Raw genomic sequence first — 13,220 nt, forward strand, 5'->3', positions numbered from 1 at the left:
AGGGTCGGTATGGTTCAGGGTAGTCAGGAAAGGATTCCTGGGAGGTGACCTTAGAGGTCATCTAGGCTAATCCCTACATGAGGAAACTGAGGCCCAGAGAAATGATCCAAAGTCCAAGGTCACCCAGTTAGAAAAGGGTAGGAGTTAGCTCAGTGCCAAGGGAAGAAGGGGCATTCAGGAGGGAACAGTCAACCTAGGATTCCATCCTGGGTCCTTTGACTTCCAGGCAAGGGCTCGCTCCTCTCCTTTTTCCCCGCAGAGTACCAAAATCCAGGCTCTTCTGCCCTCCATGATGAAGGGCCTGCAGTGGGTGGATGGCTTGCTGGCAGTGGAGGCTGTCAGCAACGTCAGGACCATCCTGAAGTGTCAGGATAAGAAGTCAAATGACGTCACCATTTACCTGGAAATTCTGCAGGTTCTCCAGCCTCACTTCAATGATGTAAGGGCCAAGAGGGGAAGGGAAGGGTGGGTGGATTTGAGGTTATGACCCTGGACCATGGAACTGACTTAAGAGGCCACAAACAAATTCAACTGGGGCAAGTCAACAGACACTTCTTGTGAGTGTCTATCCTACACAGGGTGCTGTGTCAGGGCCTGGAAGTAACCTCTCAACCCCAGTCTTCTCTGATCTTTCTCTGATTCCTTTCCTCTCCTCTGCTGGGGGAAACACAGAATCAATTTAGTACAGCATCACCCAACCCAATTCAACACAACACAACACAACCCAATCCAACCTGATGCAACACAACATAATCAACACAACACAATCTAACCTGACCCAATGTAACACAACACAACACAATCAACACAAGCCAACACAACACAACTCAATCCAAGCATTTAATTAAACAATGATAAATCAACCCAATCTAAGCATTTAATTAAAACAATGACAAATCAGAAAATAGTCCCTGCCCACCAAGAGCTTACATTCTTTTGGAACTTGTGAACTCTTATTTTGAATGGATGGGAATCCATAGCACACTTTGACCCAGGACTGGCAGCTATTCTGGGATAGTTCCCCAAAATCCTACAACTTGGAGGTAACCTCAGAGGTCACATAGGACAAATTCTTAAACAAAAATCCTCTCTAAAATATTCCTGGCAAGTAGTGCAGCCTATTGTTAAGGACTCACGATGCTGGAGGAACTCACTGCCTCCCAATGCAGCTCATTCCTTTAGGGATGGGTATAACACCTAAGAAGTTTGTCTTCTTCTCAGGCTGAAATCTGCCTCTGTGAACTTTGTGGACCAAAGCACAGAGTCCCTTGGGGTCACTCCACTAGCGATCTCCAAGCACAATTCCCTGTGTTTGGTTATCTAAGAGTCTTGTCTACTTAGACAGGGCCACAAGCCTGCCATGAAAGACTTCTCGAGATACTTGGGTGTGATGGGAGTCTATACATTTGTAAAGACTCATCAGTGAGTGGGTGGAAAAAACCCTGGGATGGGAACCAGGAGACCTGATTTATAGTTGCAGCTTTCTTGCTAGCTATCTGGATGACCTTGGATTAATCATGCATTATTTGTGGGACTCAGTTTCCTCATTTGTAAAATGAACAGATGGGACTTGATCTCTATAATCCTTTTAAGCTTTGACATTCTCTAATCTAAGGTTGCCCTCCACCCCACCCCACTCACATTCAGCCCAACCCAGTCACCCCATGACCCAGTGGTTCCTGCTTCAGAATAGGGAAGAAGTGCGTTCGGCAGCCATCACCCTCTTTGGCAAGGTGGTCCGGCTACTGCGGAGCCCCTGCATGCCCCTGACAGAGCAGCAGCTGGTCAACTGTCTGGTACCTCTGATCCTGCAGCTTCAGGAAGGGAACCCCGTGGTGGGCAAGGTGAGTCTGTTGATCTGGGCATGGGGAGAGGAGTGAGGAGAGGAGGTTGCTCCTCATTTTAAGAGAGCCTGCTGAGGGTGGGGAGGGGGAATGAAGATAAATCTCTTAATACAAGCCAGAAAATCTCTAGGTTGGAAGAGACTTTCATCTAGTCCTGCCTAGATGCATTACCAAGTGGCCCTCCAGCTTCTACTGAAGGAAGACCTAGCCATGAAAGTGCAATACTGAGAGGGAAAAATTACCCTCCTATTCAAGTCACTCTGGGTCTGGTCTTACTTTGGATTCAGCTGCGCCATGGAGTCCAAGGACCTGGCTTTAAGTCTTGGCTTTGCCACTCACTAGTAGAATGAAGCCACCTCCTTTTTCTTTGTCTCTGTTTCTTCTTTTATAAAATGGAAGACAGAAATACACCCCCTTCCTCCCTTCCTCATAGGGCTGCTTTAGTAAAGCACCCTATAAAAACTTGGGCCATTATTCTCTTGATCCCACCCCCTTCCAATCCACCTGCAGAAATGTAAGAAGACTTTGTCTGATTGCTGCTACCACATGGCTTGGGTCCTGCCAAAAATGATGTACAGCAAAAAGCCATGGGACATCAGTCAGCAGACAGTGACCAAGATCTGCAAGTACTTGGTGAGTACTAGGCATGTGCTTCCCACCCTAGGGAAGGAATGCACTTTTTAAAAAAATTAATTCATTTATTTTTAGTGTTCAACATTCATTTCCACAAGATTTTGAGTTCCAAATTTTCTCCCCATCTCTCCCCTCTCCCTACCCCAAAACGCTGAGCATTCTGATTACCCCTTCCCCCAATCTGCCCTCCCTTCTAACATCCCTCCCTTCCCTTATCCCCATCTTCTCTTTTGTCCTGTAGGGCAAGATAAATTTCTACACCCCATTACCTGTATTTCTTATTTCTTAGTTGTATGCAGGAACAATACTCAACATTCATTACTAAAACTTTGAGTTCCAGCTTCTCTTCTTTCCTCCCTCCCCACTCATCCCCACTGAGAAGGCAGGAAATTCAAAATAGGTTATATATGTGTAGTTTTGCAAATGACTTCCATAATAGTCATGTTGTGTAAAACTAACTATATTTCCCTCCATCCTATCCTGCCCCCCCTTTCTTCTGTTCTCTCTTTTGACCTTGTCCCTCCCCAAGAGTGTTTACTTCTAATTGCTCCCTCCTCCCATTTGCCCTCCCTTCCATCATCCTCCCCACCCTGCTTATCCCCTTCTCCCCTACTTTCCTGTATTGAAAGATAGGTTTTCATACCAAATTGAGTGTGCATGTTATTCCTTCCTTGAGCCAAATGTAATGAGCCCTCTCACCTCCCCCCCTTTTCCCTCCATTGAAAAGACTTTTTCTTGACTCTTTTATTAGAGATAATTTGCCCCATTCCATTTCTCCCTTTCTCCTCCCAATATATTCTCTCACTCCTTAATTTTATTTTTTTAGATATGATCCCTTCCTATTCAATTCACCCTGTGCTCTGTCTCTCTCTCTTTCTGTGTGTGTGTGTGTGTGTGTGTGTGTGTGTGTGTGTAATCCCACCAACTACCCAGATACTGAGAAAAGTTTCCAGAGTTACAAATATTATCTTTTCATATAGGAAACTAAACAGTTCAACTTTAGAAATTCCCTTATGATTTCTCTTTCCTCTTTACCTTTTCGTGCTTCTCTTGATTCTTGTGTTTGAAAGTCAAATTTTCTTTTCAGCTCTGGTCTTTTCATCAAGAATGCTTGAAAGTCCTCTATTTCATTGAAAGATCATTTTTTCTCCTGAAGTATTATACTCAGTTTTGCTGGGTAGGTGATTCTTGGTTGTAATCCTAGTTCCTTTGACTTCTGGAATATCCTATTCCATGCCCTTTGATCCCTTAATGTAGAAGCTGCTAGATCTTGTATTATCCTGACTGAACTTCCACAATACTCGAATTGTTTCTTTCTAGCTGCTTGCAATATTTTCTCCTTGACCTAGTATCTCTGGAATTTGGCTACAATGTTCCTAGGAGTTTCTCTTTTTTGATCTCATTCAGGAGGTGATTGGTGGATTCTTTCAATATGTATTTTGCCTTCTGGTTCTAGAATATTAGGGCAGTTTTCCTTGATAATTTAATGAAAGATGATTTCTAGGCTCTTTTTTTGATCATGACTTTCAGGTAGTCCCATAATTTTTAAATTGTCTCTCCTAGATCTATTTTCCAGGTAAGTTGTTATTCCAGTGAAGTATTTCACATTATCTTCCATTTTTTCATTCTTTTGGTTTTGTTTTGTGATTTCTTAGTTTCTCATAAAGTCATTAGCTTCCATCTGTTCCATTCTAGTTTTTTTTTTATTTTATTTTTATTTTTTAATGTTTAACAATCACTGCCATACAATTGAGATTTTATCCCCCCCACCTACCCCCCACGACCCCCCTCCCTCCCCACGACTGCATACAATTCTGTATAGATTCTACATATACTTTCCTATTGAGTATATTTTCACTATAGTCATGCTATGTAGTCAGACTAAAATAAATGAAAGAAATCGTATAACAAATCAGAACATGATACACAAACACATACACATACACAAACATGATCTGCTACATTTTGTGAGTGACTTCCATATTTCTTTCTCTGAGTGTGGAAGGCATCTTGCCTTGAGAACCACCTTTGGGATTTTTTTTTTTTATAAGAAGTTTTTGCATTATTACAAAAATCCAAGTCTACCAGAAAAAACTCTCACACACTGTGGTCGTTGCTGTGCACAAAGTTCTCCTGGTTCTGCTCCTTTCACTCAGCATCAGGTCATATAAGTCCTTCCAGGCCTCTCTGAAGTCTTCTTGTTCATCATTTCTTATGGCACAATAGTACTCCATTACATTCATATACCATAATTTATTCAGCCATTCCCCAATTGATGGACATCCCCTTGACTTCCAGTTTTTGGCAACTACATAGAGTGCTGCTATAAATATTTTTGTACATGTAGGACCCTTTCCCATTTTTATGATCTCTTGGGGATATAATCCTAGTAGCGATATTGCTGGGTCAAAGGGTATGCACATTTTTGTAGCCCTTTGGGCATAGTTCCAAATTGCTCTCCAGAATGGTTGGATGCGCTCGCAGCTCCACCAACAATGAATTAGTGTTCCAACTCTCCCACATCCTCTCCAGCATTTATCATTTTCTTGTTCTGTCATGTTTGCCAATCTTGTAGGTGTGATGTGGTACCTCAGAGTTGTTTTGATTTGCATCTCTCTAATCAATAGTGATTTAGAGCATTTTTTCATATGATTATAGATAGCTTTAATTTCTTCCTCTGAAAATTGCCTGTTCATATCCTTTGACCATTTATCAATTAGGGTCCATTCTAGTTTTTAAAGAACTATTTTCTTCATTAGCTTTTGAATCTCCTTTTCCATTTGGCTAATTCTGCTTTTTAAAGCATTCTTCTCCTCATCAGCTTTTTGGACCTCTTTTGCCATTTGGATTAAACTATTTTTAACGGCGTTATTTTCTTCAGTATTTTTTTGGGTCTCCTTTAGCAAGCTATTGACTCGTTTCTCATGATTTTCTTGCATTGCTCTCATTTCTCTTCCCAATTTTTCCTCCACCTCTCTTACTTGATTTTCAAAATCCTTTTTGAACTCTTCTATGGCCTGAGACCATTGCATATTTTTTGGAGGTTTTAGATGTAGAACTCTTGACTTTGATGTCTTCCTCTGATGGTATGCTTTGTTTTTCCTCATCAGAAAGCATAGAATAAAATACCTTTTTGCCAAGAAAGTAATCTTCTATAGTCTTATTTTTCCCCTTTTTGGGGGCATTTTCCCAGCCAGTTACTTGACTTTTGAGTCCTTCATCAAGTGGAGGGTATAATCTAGGGACCTGTAAGTTCTCAGTTTCTCCAAGGTAGCACAATCAAGGGAGAGGAGTTTACTCCTTTTCTGACCTGTGCTCTGGTCTGGGAGCAACCACAAGCTTTTCTGCCCAGGATCTGAGAGCAGGATTCCCTCTCCAAAGCCACCACCAGCTCCAACAAGCCAGTGCTCCTCCTCACCCCAGGACTACCTCTCAGAACTGAGACCCAGATCAGCCACTTAATTCCCCCAAGGTCTTTAGGTGGAGGGCTCCAAAAATGTATGCTGCTGCTCCAGTGGCAGTTGTTGCCCTGGAGCCAGAGCTTGGACAGAACCTTGCTCCCCTCTCACTCGGGTGAAAAAGTTTTCTCACTGACGTTTGAAGCTGTCTTTTGTGTTTGAGGGTTGAGAAATCTGGGAACCCAGCTGCTATCCATGATTCCGTGCTCTGAAGCCTTCTCCAGTCCTGCCAAGTGGCCGAGGCTGGGCTGTGCTCCATGGGCTGCGCTCTGCTCTGAGCTCAGTGCGATAGATCTTTCCTGTTGGCCTTCCAGGCTGTCTTGGACTGGAAATTTCTTTCAGTCTGTTGTTTTGTGGCTTCTGCTGCTCTAGAATTTGTTTAGAGTCATTTTTTACAGGTATTTTATGGGCTATTGGGATAGAGCTAGAACAGGTCTGTCCTTCTACTCCACCATCTTGTCTCTGCCTCAAGGAAGGCACTTATTAATCACCTCCTATGTTGCCAACCCTTCTGTTGGGTGCTGTGATATAAAGGCAAAATTCCCTGCTTTCAAGGGGCTTCCACTATATTTGGCAGAAACAACATAGACATAGAAAATTAGATAATATATACAAAATTATGCAAAGTAATTTCAATAGGGAGAGAGTCTTGGGGCTGGGATCAGGCATCTGAGCTGTACCTTGTAAGAAGGCAAGGATTATATAAGGCAGATGAGAGGAGAGAATGTCTCCCTGGACATGGGAGAACATCTGTACAAAGACACAGAAGTGGGAAATGGGACTTCAGGCTCAGAGAACAAGTCACTTCTCCTCTTTTGAGTCTCAGTTACCTCATCTGTAAATGAGGAGGCTGGACAATATGACCTCAAACGTCCCTCCCAGTTCTAGATCTGCAAGAATCCTAGTTAGGCTAGTATCATTTAAAGGTAGAGTGTGTATGGGGGAGTAATAGGAAATAAAACCAGAAAGAGACTGAAAATGCTTCAGTCTAAGAACTGCCTAGAAGAGACCTTAGAAAGCATTTAATCCAGTGGCCTAGTTTATTTTTAAAATTTTACTTTATTAAGTAATTAAATCTTAATTTTTTGAATTAGCAAAATTTGCCTGAACCTCCATCCCCCATTTTCTCTATTGGGAATGAAAGAAAAACAAATTTCTGTTATAAATATGTATAGTCAAGCAAAACAGATTTCCACATGGACTATGTCCAAGTATATACACACATACATCCAATGTACATATACATACAAATACATGTAGAGATATATATGTGTGTGTTCATCCTTTGTTGCCAAAGAAAACCATGCTATCAGAGAAAAGATGACATGACTTGCACTTGACTTTGTTCTGAGTGAGGAAGGGCTGTGCAGGTGACCAGCCTCACTTCTCCTCCAGAGCCATCTGAATCCAGTGACCAGATATTCCTCAGGATGACTGGAGATAATCCGAGATGAGGCAAAGTGACTTGCTCAAGGTCACACAGCTAGTGAGTGTCAAGTGCCTGAGGTGAGATTTGAACTCAGGTCCTCCTGACTCCTGCACTGGTGCTCTATCCACTGTACCACCTAGCTGCCCCCCACATATATATGCATGTGTATACATATATGTATATACACACCTCCAATTATGTGAGATAATTTCCTTTAACCTTCCTCTCCCTTCCCCTTTAGCATATTCCTCTTTCCCTGTCTGTCCATTCTTCTTCTAAGATTACCAAAACCTAACAGAACCACTCCCAGGCCTATTATCTAATTAAACTTCTCTGTTTAAGAAGAATCATCATTTAATCAATCATTTAAGAATCATCTTGCCCCTGATGATAGGATTCAAAGGGGGCATGTATAATCTCCCTATATTTGAACATAAACATTTTATCTTCATTTATGATTATTCATTTATTTTTACCTTTTTATGTTTCCCTTTGACTTCTATATTTGGAGTTCAAGTTTCAACACAACTCTAGTATTTTTATCAAAAATACTTGCAAAACATCTATTTCATTAAGGGTTCATTTTTCACCTTGTATGATATGCTCAGTTTTGCTGGGTGAGTTATTATTGACCTGTAAGCTTACATCCTTTGCCTTTTGGAATCTCATATTCCAAGCTCTCCACTCTTTCATTGTGGTGGCTGCTAGATAGTGTGTGATCCTGATGGTGGCTCCTCAGTATTTGCACTCTTTCCTTCTGACTGCTTGCAATATGTTTTATTTGACCTGAGAACTCTGGATTTTGGCTCTGATGTTCCTGGGAGTTTTCATTTGTGAGTTTCTTTCAGGAGGTGACAGATGGATTCATTTCTACTTTACTCTCTTGGTTATAAGAGATCTGGGCAGTTTTCTTTTGTGATTTCTTAAAATATGATGTGTAGGCTCTTTTTTTGGTTATGCCTTTCAGGAAGTTTAATGATTCTTACATCTTTGATCTATTTCCAAGTCAGTTGTTTTTGCAATGAAATCCTTTCCATTTCTTCCTTTTTGTAAGTCTTTTAACTTTGTTTTAATATTTCATATTGTCTCATGGAATCATTGACTTCTGCTTGTTCCATTCTAATATTCAGGGAGTTTGTTCCTTGGACAACATTTTGTGCCCAGCGTGCCAAGCTATTAATTCCCTTTCAAATTCTTCCATAGTTCTCATTTCTTTTCTATTTTTTCCCCTAGTATTCTCATTTCATTTATAAATTTAAAAAAACCTCTTTTTAAAATTCTTGCTTCATTTCTTCAGGAATTCTGTTCTATTTGGATACATGCCCAAGCTGTGTTTTAATTTGAGGCTTTGCTCACAAATGCTCTGGAGTAATTTTCTTCATCTAGGTTTGCATGTTGAATACAGTCATTACCATAATAGGTTTCTTTTAAATTATAGGATTATTTATTTGCTTGCTTATTGTCCCAGTCTACTTTATGACTCCACATTTTATTTGGGGGCAAAGCCCTGTCTGAACTGGTGCTGCTGCTATTTTCTTGTGGTATTGAGGGCTATATTGTTCCAGGATCTCAGAGACAGCTCTGGTTGGGAACCCATAAGCTTTCAGTGCTCCCAAAATGCTCTGGTCTAGGGCAAAGTCTGATCACTGCCTCCCCTAGTCCAAGGTCTGCAAGTTCCTGACTTTGGGTCAGAGTAACAGTAGATGCTGCTGGACTCTGCCTCTAACAATCAGCTAGAAAGTTCGGTTGATTCGGTGACTGGTCTAAATCCAAATACACTGCATTTTCTTTTAGCTAATGAGAATTAGATGAAAACTGTGGTTCCTCCCAGTTGTAACCTTCTATGTTCTAAGATTTCTTTTACCTCTGACATACTCTTCTCTAAAGTTCTTCCAGCTCTGACATTCTCTGTTCTGATGCATAAGAGGATGGAGGATGCTGGATTTGGAGTCAGGAAAGCCCAAGTTCAAACATGATCTCAGACACTGGGCTAGTCACTGAATTTCTGCCACAAAATAGTGTTTAATAAGAGTACCTACCTCAGCAGGTGTCTTATGGATTCAATGAGATAATGTGGAGCGCTTTGCAAACCTTAATGTGCTGTGTAAATGCTACTGTGCTGTCACCTGGAGGATGCCCCCAGCTCAGATATCCCACATTGTAACATTCTTTGTTACAAGGCTCTGTGTCTGTCTCCCAGCTGACTAGATGCCCCACTGCCCTGGCATCAGAGCCCCAGAGAGAGGCCTCATTCACTAGCTCATTTCTGAGCAGGCCTTGTTTCTGATCCTTCCCATAATATCCACTCATAGTATGTCACTGTGTGATGTGAAGCATGGGATGATTGCCGGAAAAGTTGATCTCAAACCTCCCAAGGTGGGTCAGAGACTCACCACTTCAGTGGAACCTTGGTACGTCCCTTCATTGCTGCTGATTGCACTCCCATCATCTCCTACCCATCGCATGAAGCTTTTATTCATGTCTTCCCACAAATTCACCACAAAGGGTCCACCCACAATGACCTAGGCTTTTGAGTTACATGGCTTTTAGTGGAACACAGAGTTGACAATCCACATTTCTATTACACCTTAAAGTTTTAAAAAATATTTCTCATTTAAACCATAATCTGTTGTCTCAACAACCTTGTGAGAGCAGTAGGTTGGGAGTTATTACCCCATTGTATAGATGGGAACATGGAGGGTCAGAGAGGAGAAGGAGTCATATTCAAAGGGCAAACTCCCAAGATATAGGGGAGCCAAGATTCAGACTCTGTGGTCTGTCTCATTACACTGACACACTTCAACCTATTCTGTGGAGCAGAAGACTGAGGTTTGGCTAAGTAGTAGACACTCCTTGGTCTCTATTCCTATGATTCTGTTGGACATTGGAGAGGATAACCTAGACTCGGCTCTCTTCCTGATGTTAGGATATGTGGTAATAACTGTTTAAAAAATATGGCTTGTAGGTGGGAAACACAGAATTCAACAGGGCCATTTCTCAGTTGACAGATGGTACACTGGGGGGTTTTGGTCTAGGTGAGCACCCACCGTGACAGTGCCCTCGTGTTCCTGACCCAGAGCCTGGAGTATACCAAAAGCCCTCGGGCTGCCCTCCGGAGGAGTGCAGTCACATTTATAGGTAAACCCCAACCCTGCGTTGGTGTCCTGGCGATGGGGCTGAAGGTGGGTTCACTTTGGATTGAATGGGGCCCAACGTAAGACAAGCCTCAGGAAGGAGAACAAGGGTGAGGCTGAGGCCCCTGTGCTAGATCGATGTGTGCATCAGTTCCCATTCTCCCCTATAACCCAGAATTTGTCTGGGGATGGATATATTCCTTCTCTTCTGTTAGCTACCCCAGAGAGCACTATTTCACCTCAGACACTTATCAGCTTATGACCTAGGGCAAGTCAATCAATCTCTCTGGGTCTCAGTTTCTTTATCTGTAAAATGAAGGTCCCTTCCAACTGGAGCTCTATAATCCCCAGGAGGGTGAGAGCCTTATTTATATCCTACAACAGATAATGACAACAACAGCAAAAGTAATAATAATCCCAGCGTAGTACATGTCATAGGGAGCTGAGTTGGGAGCCAGGAAGACCTGGATCAAGTACAACCTCTGACCCATCCTGGCTCCATGACCCTGGACGAGTGACTCCCATTGTCAGCACTCTGGGAGCTATTTACGACTCTCCATTGCAGACCTGTGAGGGTGGAGTTCCCCAACCTCCCCCCCCCCCCCGCCCCTCCCCCACATCCCTGAGCCAGCTCTCTGTCCCTACACTACACATGGGTAGTGTTTAAAGGCTTTCAAAGAACTTTTGTTTTATATTTCTCTTCACACTGATGCCTCACTGGGACAAACAGAGCACCTAGTTATTAGCCCATTTTACAGAAAAAGAAATTGAAGCCCATAGAGCTGATGGGTTTCACTCAAATTCGCATAGTCATTGATGAAGTTGGGACTGACCTGGCTCTCCTGAAACCCAGGACAGGGGCTCCATTCCCCTTAGCTAGGCCTTGTCTCTCGTACCTCTTTTGGAAGGTTGGTGTGAGAGCAGAGATTGTCTTTTGTTGTTGTTACAGAGGAAAGGAAATCTATAGCACCCCAAAGACTCCCCCACTTTATACACATTTTGACATTCCATAGTTGGGAGTTTGGGGTTCAGTGGGTGAGGTTGAACTGTGCTTGTTTAAAGGGCCAAGATGTGGGCTGGGGTCCAGTGGCTTGGTTGGGGGAGAGGGAGAGGAGAGACTAAGAAGCAACTGAGTCACTCTCTGGGATTGTACTTAAAGGGTCCCTGGTACCCTGCATGGAAGGCATGCTGACTGAGGACCTCCTAAGTGAAGTGAAGACATGTAAGTTAAATGTGTGTGTTTGTCTGTCTCTCCTCTCTCTGTCTCTTTCTCTCCTCTCTGTCTCTGTCTTTGTATCTCTCTTTTCCCTCACTCTCCCCTTCTCTTGTTTTCTTTCTTCACAACTTTTCTACCACCTCTTCTGGCTCGCTAGCATGGCCATCTGGTCTACCAGTTTCTTTGGCAAAATGGGAGCAAGTTGCCATCTGCCTGTTACAAGATGAAAGTAAAACCTCCAAAGACCTCCTCTTTCCTTTCAATGACCATCACTTTTCTTCTGAGGGTTTCCTTTCCTCCCTCTTCAGTCTCTCTCATCCTTATCCAAGGTTGAAGGAACTAAGGATGTGTAGTTAGGCTAGAGACAAGAAGACTCATTGAGAACATGGTCTCTGTGTTCAAGAATTGGATGGTGTTTGTGTGGGAGAGAGCTTGGATTTGGCCTGTTTGGTAGCAGCAACGGGAACATGTCCTAGAAAGGCAGATTTAGGTCAGGTGTTAGGAAAAAGCTTCCTACTAAGGAGAACTGTCCAGAAGTGGAATGGGCTGCTTCAGGAGGTTGGGTCCTCTGTCTCACCAGAGGTCTGCAAAACAAGGCTGTGGTTGCTTGTCGTATGTGTAGTGGTGGGGATTCTTTTTAAATGTGAGTTGACCTAGATGGTGTCTGAGACCCCATCCAACTCCAAAATCCTGTGATCTCCATGCATGCCTCAGTGTGGGCTCACATTGGTGTGACATGTACACTGAAAAGTAAATACATGATCATTTGAAAACACAATACTAATGAGTGGAATATAAAATATGTTCAAGGGAGTAACATGAGACAAGAAAAAAACTAATGGGTCAGGGAGTCGAGGCTTTAAATGCCACGGCAGGGAGGCACCATGAAATGAATAGGGGGCTACTTCGGACTTAGGAGCCAGAAAGGGTGGAAAGGGCTCCCTCCCGGGCCACTGTGGGCGCGGCTGACTTGGGCAACTCCCTGTTTTGCTCTCTCTTCCCCCCACCCCCACAGCCCTGGAGGCCCTGAGGCATGACCCAGAAGCATCGGTGTGCATCTTTGCAGCCCAAGCCCAGGATCACATTTTAGCCAGTTGCTGGCGGAACTCGTGGCCCCTTCCCCGAGGCGACGCTTGGGTCTGTGACCCGGCCACCAACCACCGATGGAACTCCAGCAAAGAGAACCTCCCCGTGTGTCACCACCGAAAGTCCTGGATCCTGGACTCGCTGAGGGCCTGGAAGAAAACTTTAAAGTAGCACTCGCAGCGCCCCGCCTGCCTCCGGCGCTATAAATGCTAGCTTGGTTACTTTGTGTCAAATGCTAGCTTGGTTACTTTGTGTCAAATGCTAGCTTGGTTACTTTGTGTCCGCGTGTTCTTGCCCAAGGCAGGAGGGAGGATGCGCTCGTTCTGGGGTCCTGCTGCCTGGGCTCGGAGCTCAGCTAATCCTGGGGGCGAAACTGGCACACGTGAAAGGAAAAGCTAAACCCACGAGAAATCCGTCTGA

The 13,220-nt window shown here is 43.4% G+C and overlaps 1 protein-coding gene across 9 annotated transcripts in view; it reads left to right on the forward strand.

Moving 5' to 3' along the window:
• Nucleotides 1-13,033, forward strand: part of MROH7 (maestro heat like repeat family member 7) — a 67,328-nt gene extending 54,295 nt beyond the window's left edge. For 6 of the 9 annotated variants that reach the window (XM_072649565.1, XM_072649572.1, XM_072649566.1 and 3 more), the window contains 6 exons: nt 227-439; nt 1,689-1,844; nt 2,355-2,477; nt 10,400-10,502; nt 11,658-11,720; nt 12,730-13,033. In XM_072649565.1, coding sequence (XP_072505666.1) covers nt 227-439; nt 1,689-1,844; nt 2,355-2,477; nt 10,400-10,502; nt 11,658-11,720; nt 12,730-12,971 — 900 coding nt within the window. In that variant the 3' untranslated portion in view covers nt 12,972-13,033. The remainder of the gene's footprint in view (nt 1-226; nt 440-1,688; nt 1,845-2,354; nt 2,478-10,399; nt 10,503-11,657; nt 11,721-12,729) is intronic. The other 3 variants (XM_072649567.1, XM_072649571.1, XM_072649570.1) reach the window with 1 other exon arrangement.
• The last annotated feature ends 187 nt before the right edge of the window (nt 13,034-13,220 follow it).

This window comes from Notamacropus eugenii, chromosome 2, assembly GCF_028372415.1.
Source record: "Notamacropus eugenii isolate mMacEug1 chromosome 2, mMacEug1.pri_v2, whole genome shotgun sequence".
Classification (NCBI taxonomy): domain Eukaryota; kingdom Metazoa; phylum Chordata; class Mammalia; order Diprotodontia; family Macropodidae; genus Notamacropus; species Notamacropus eugenii.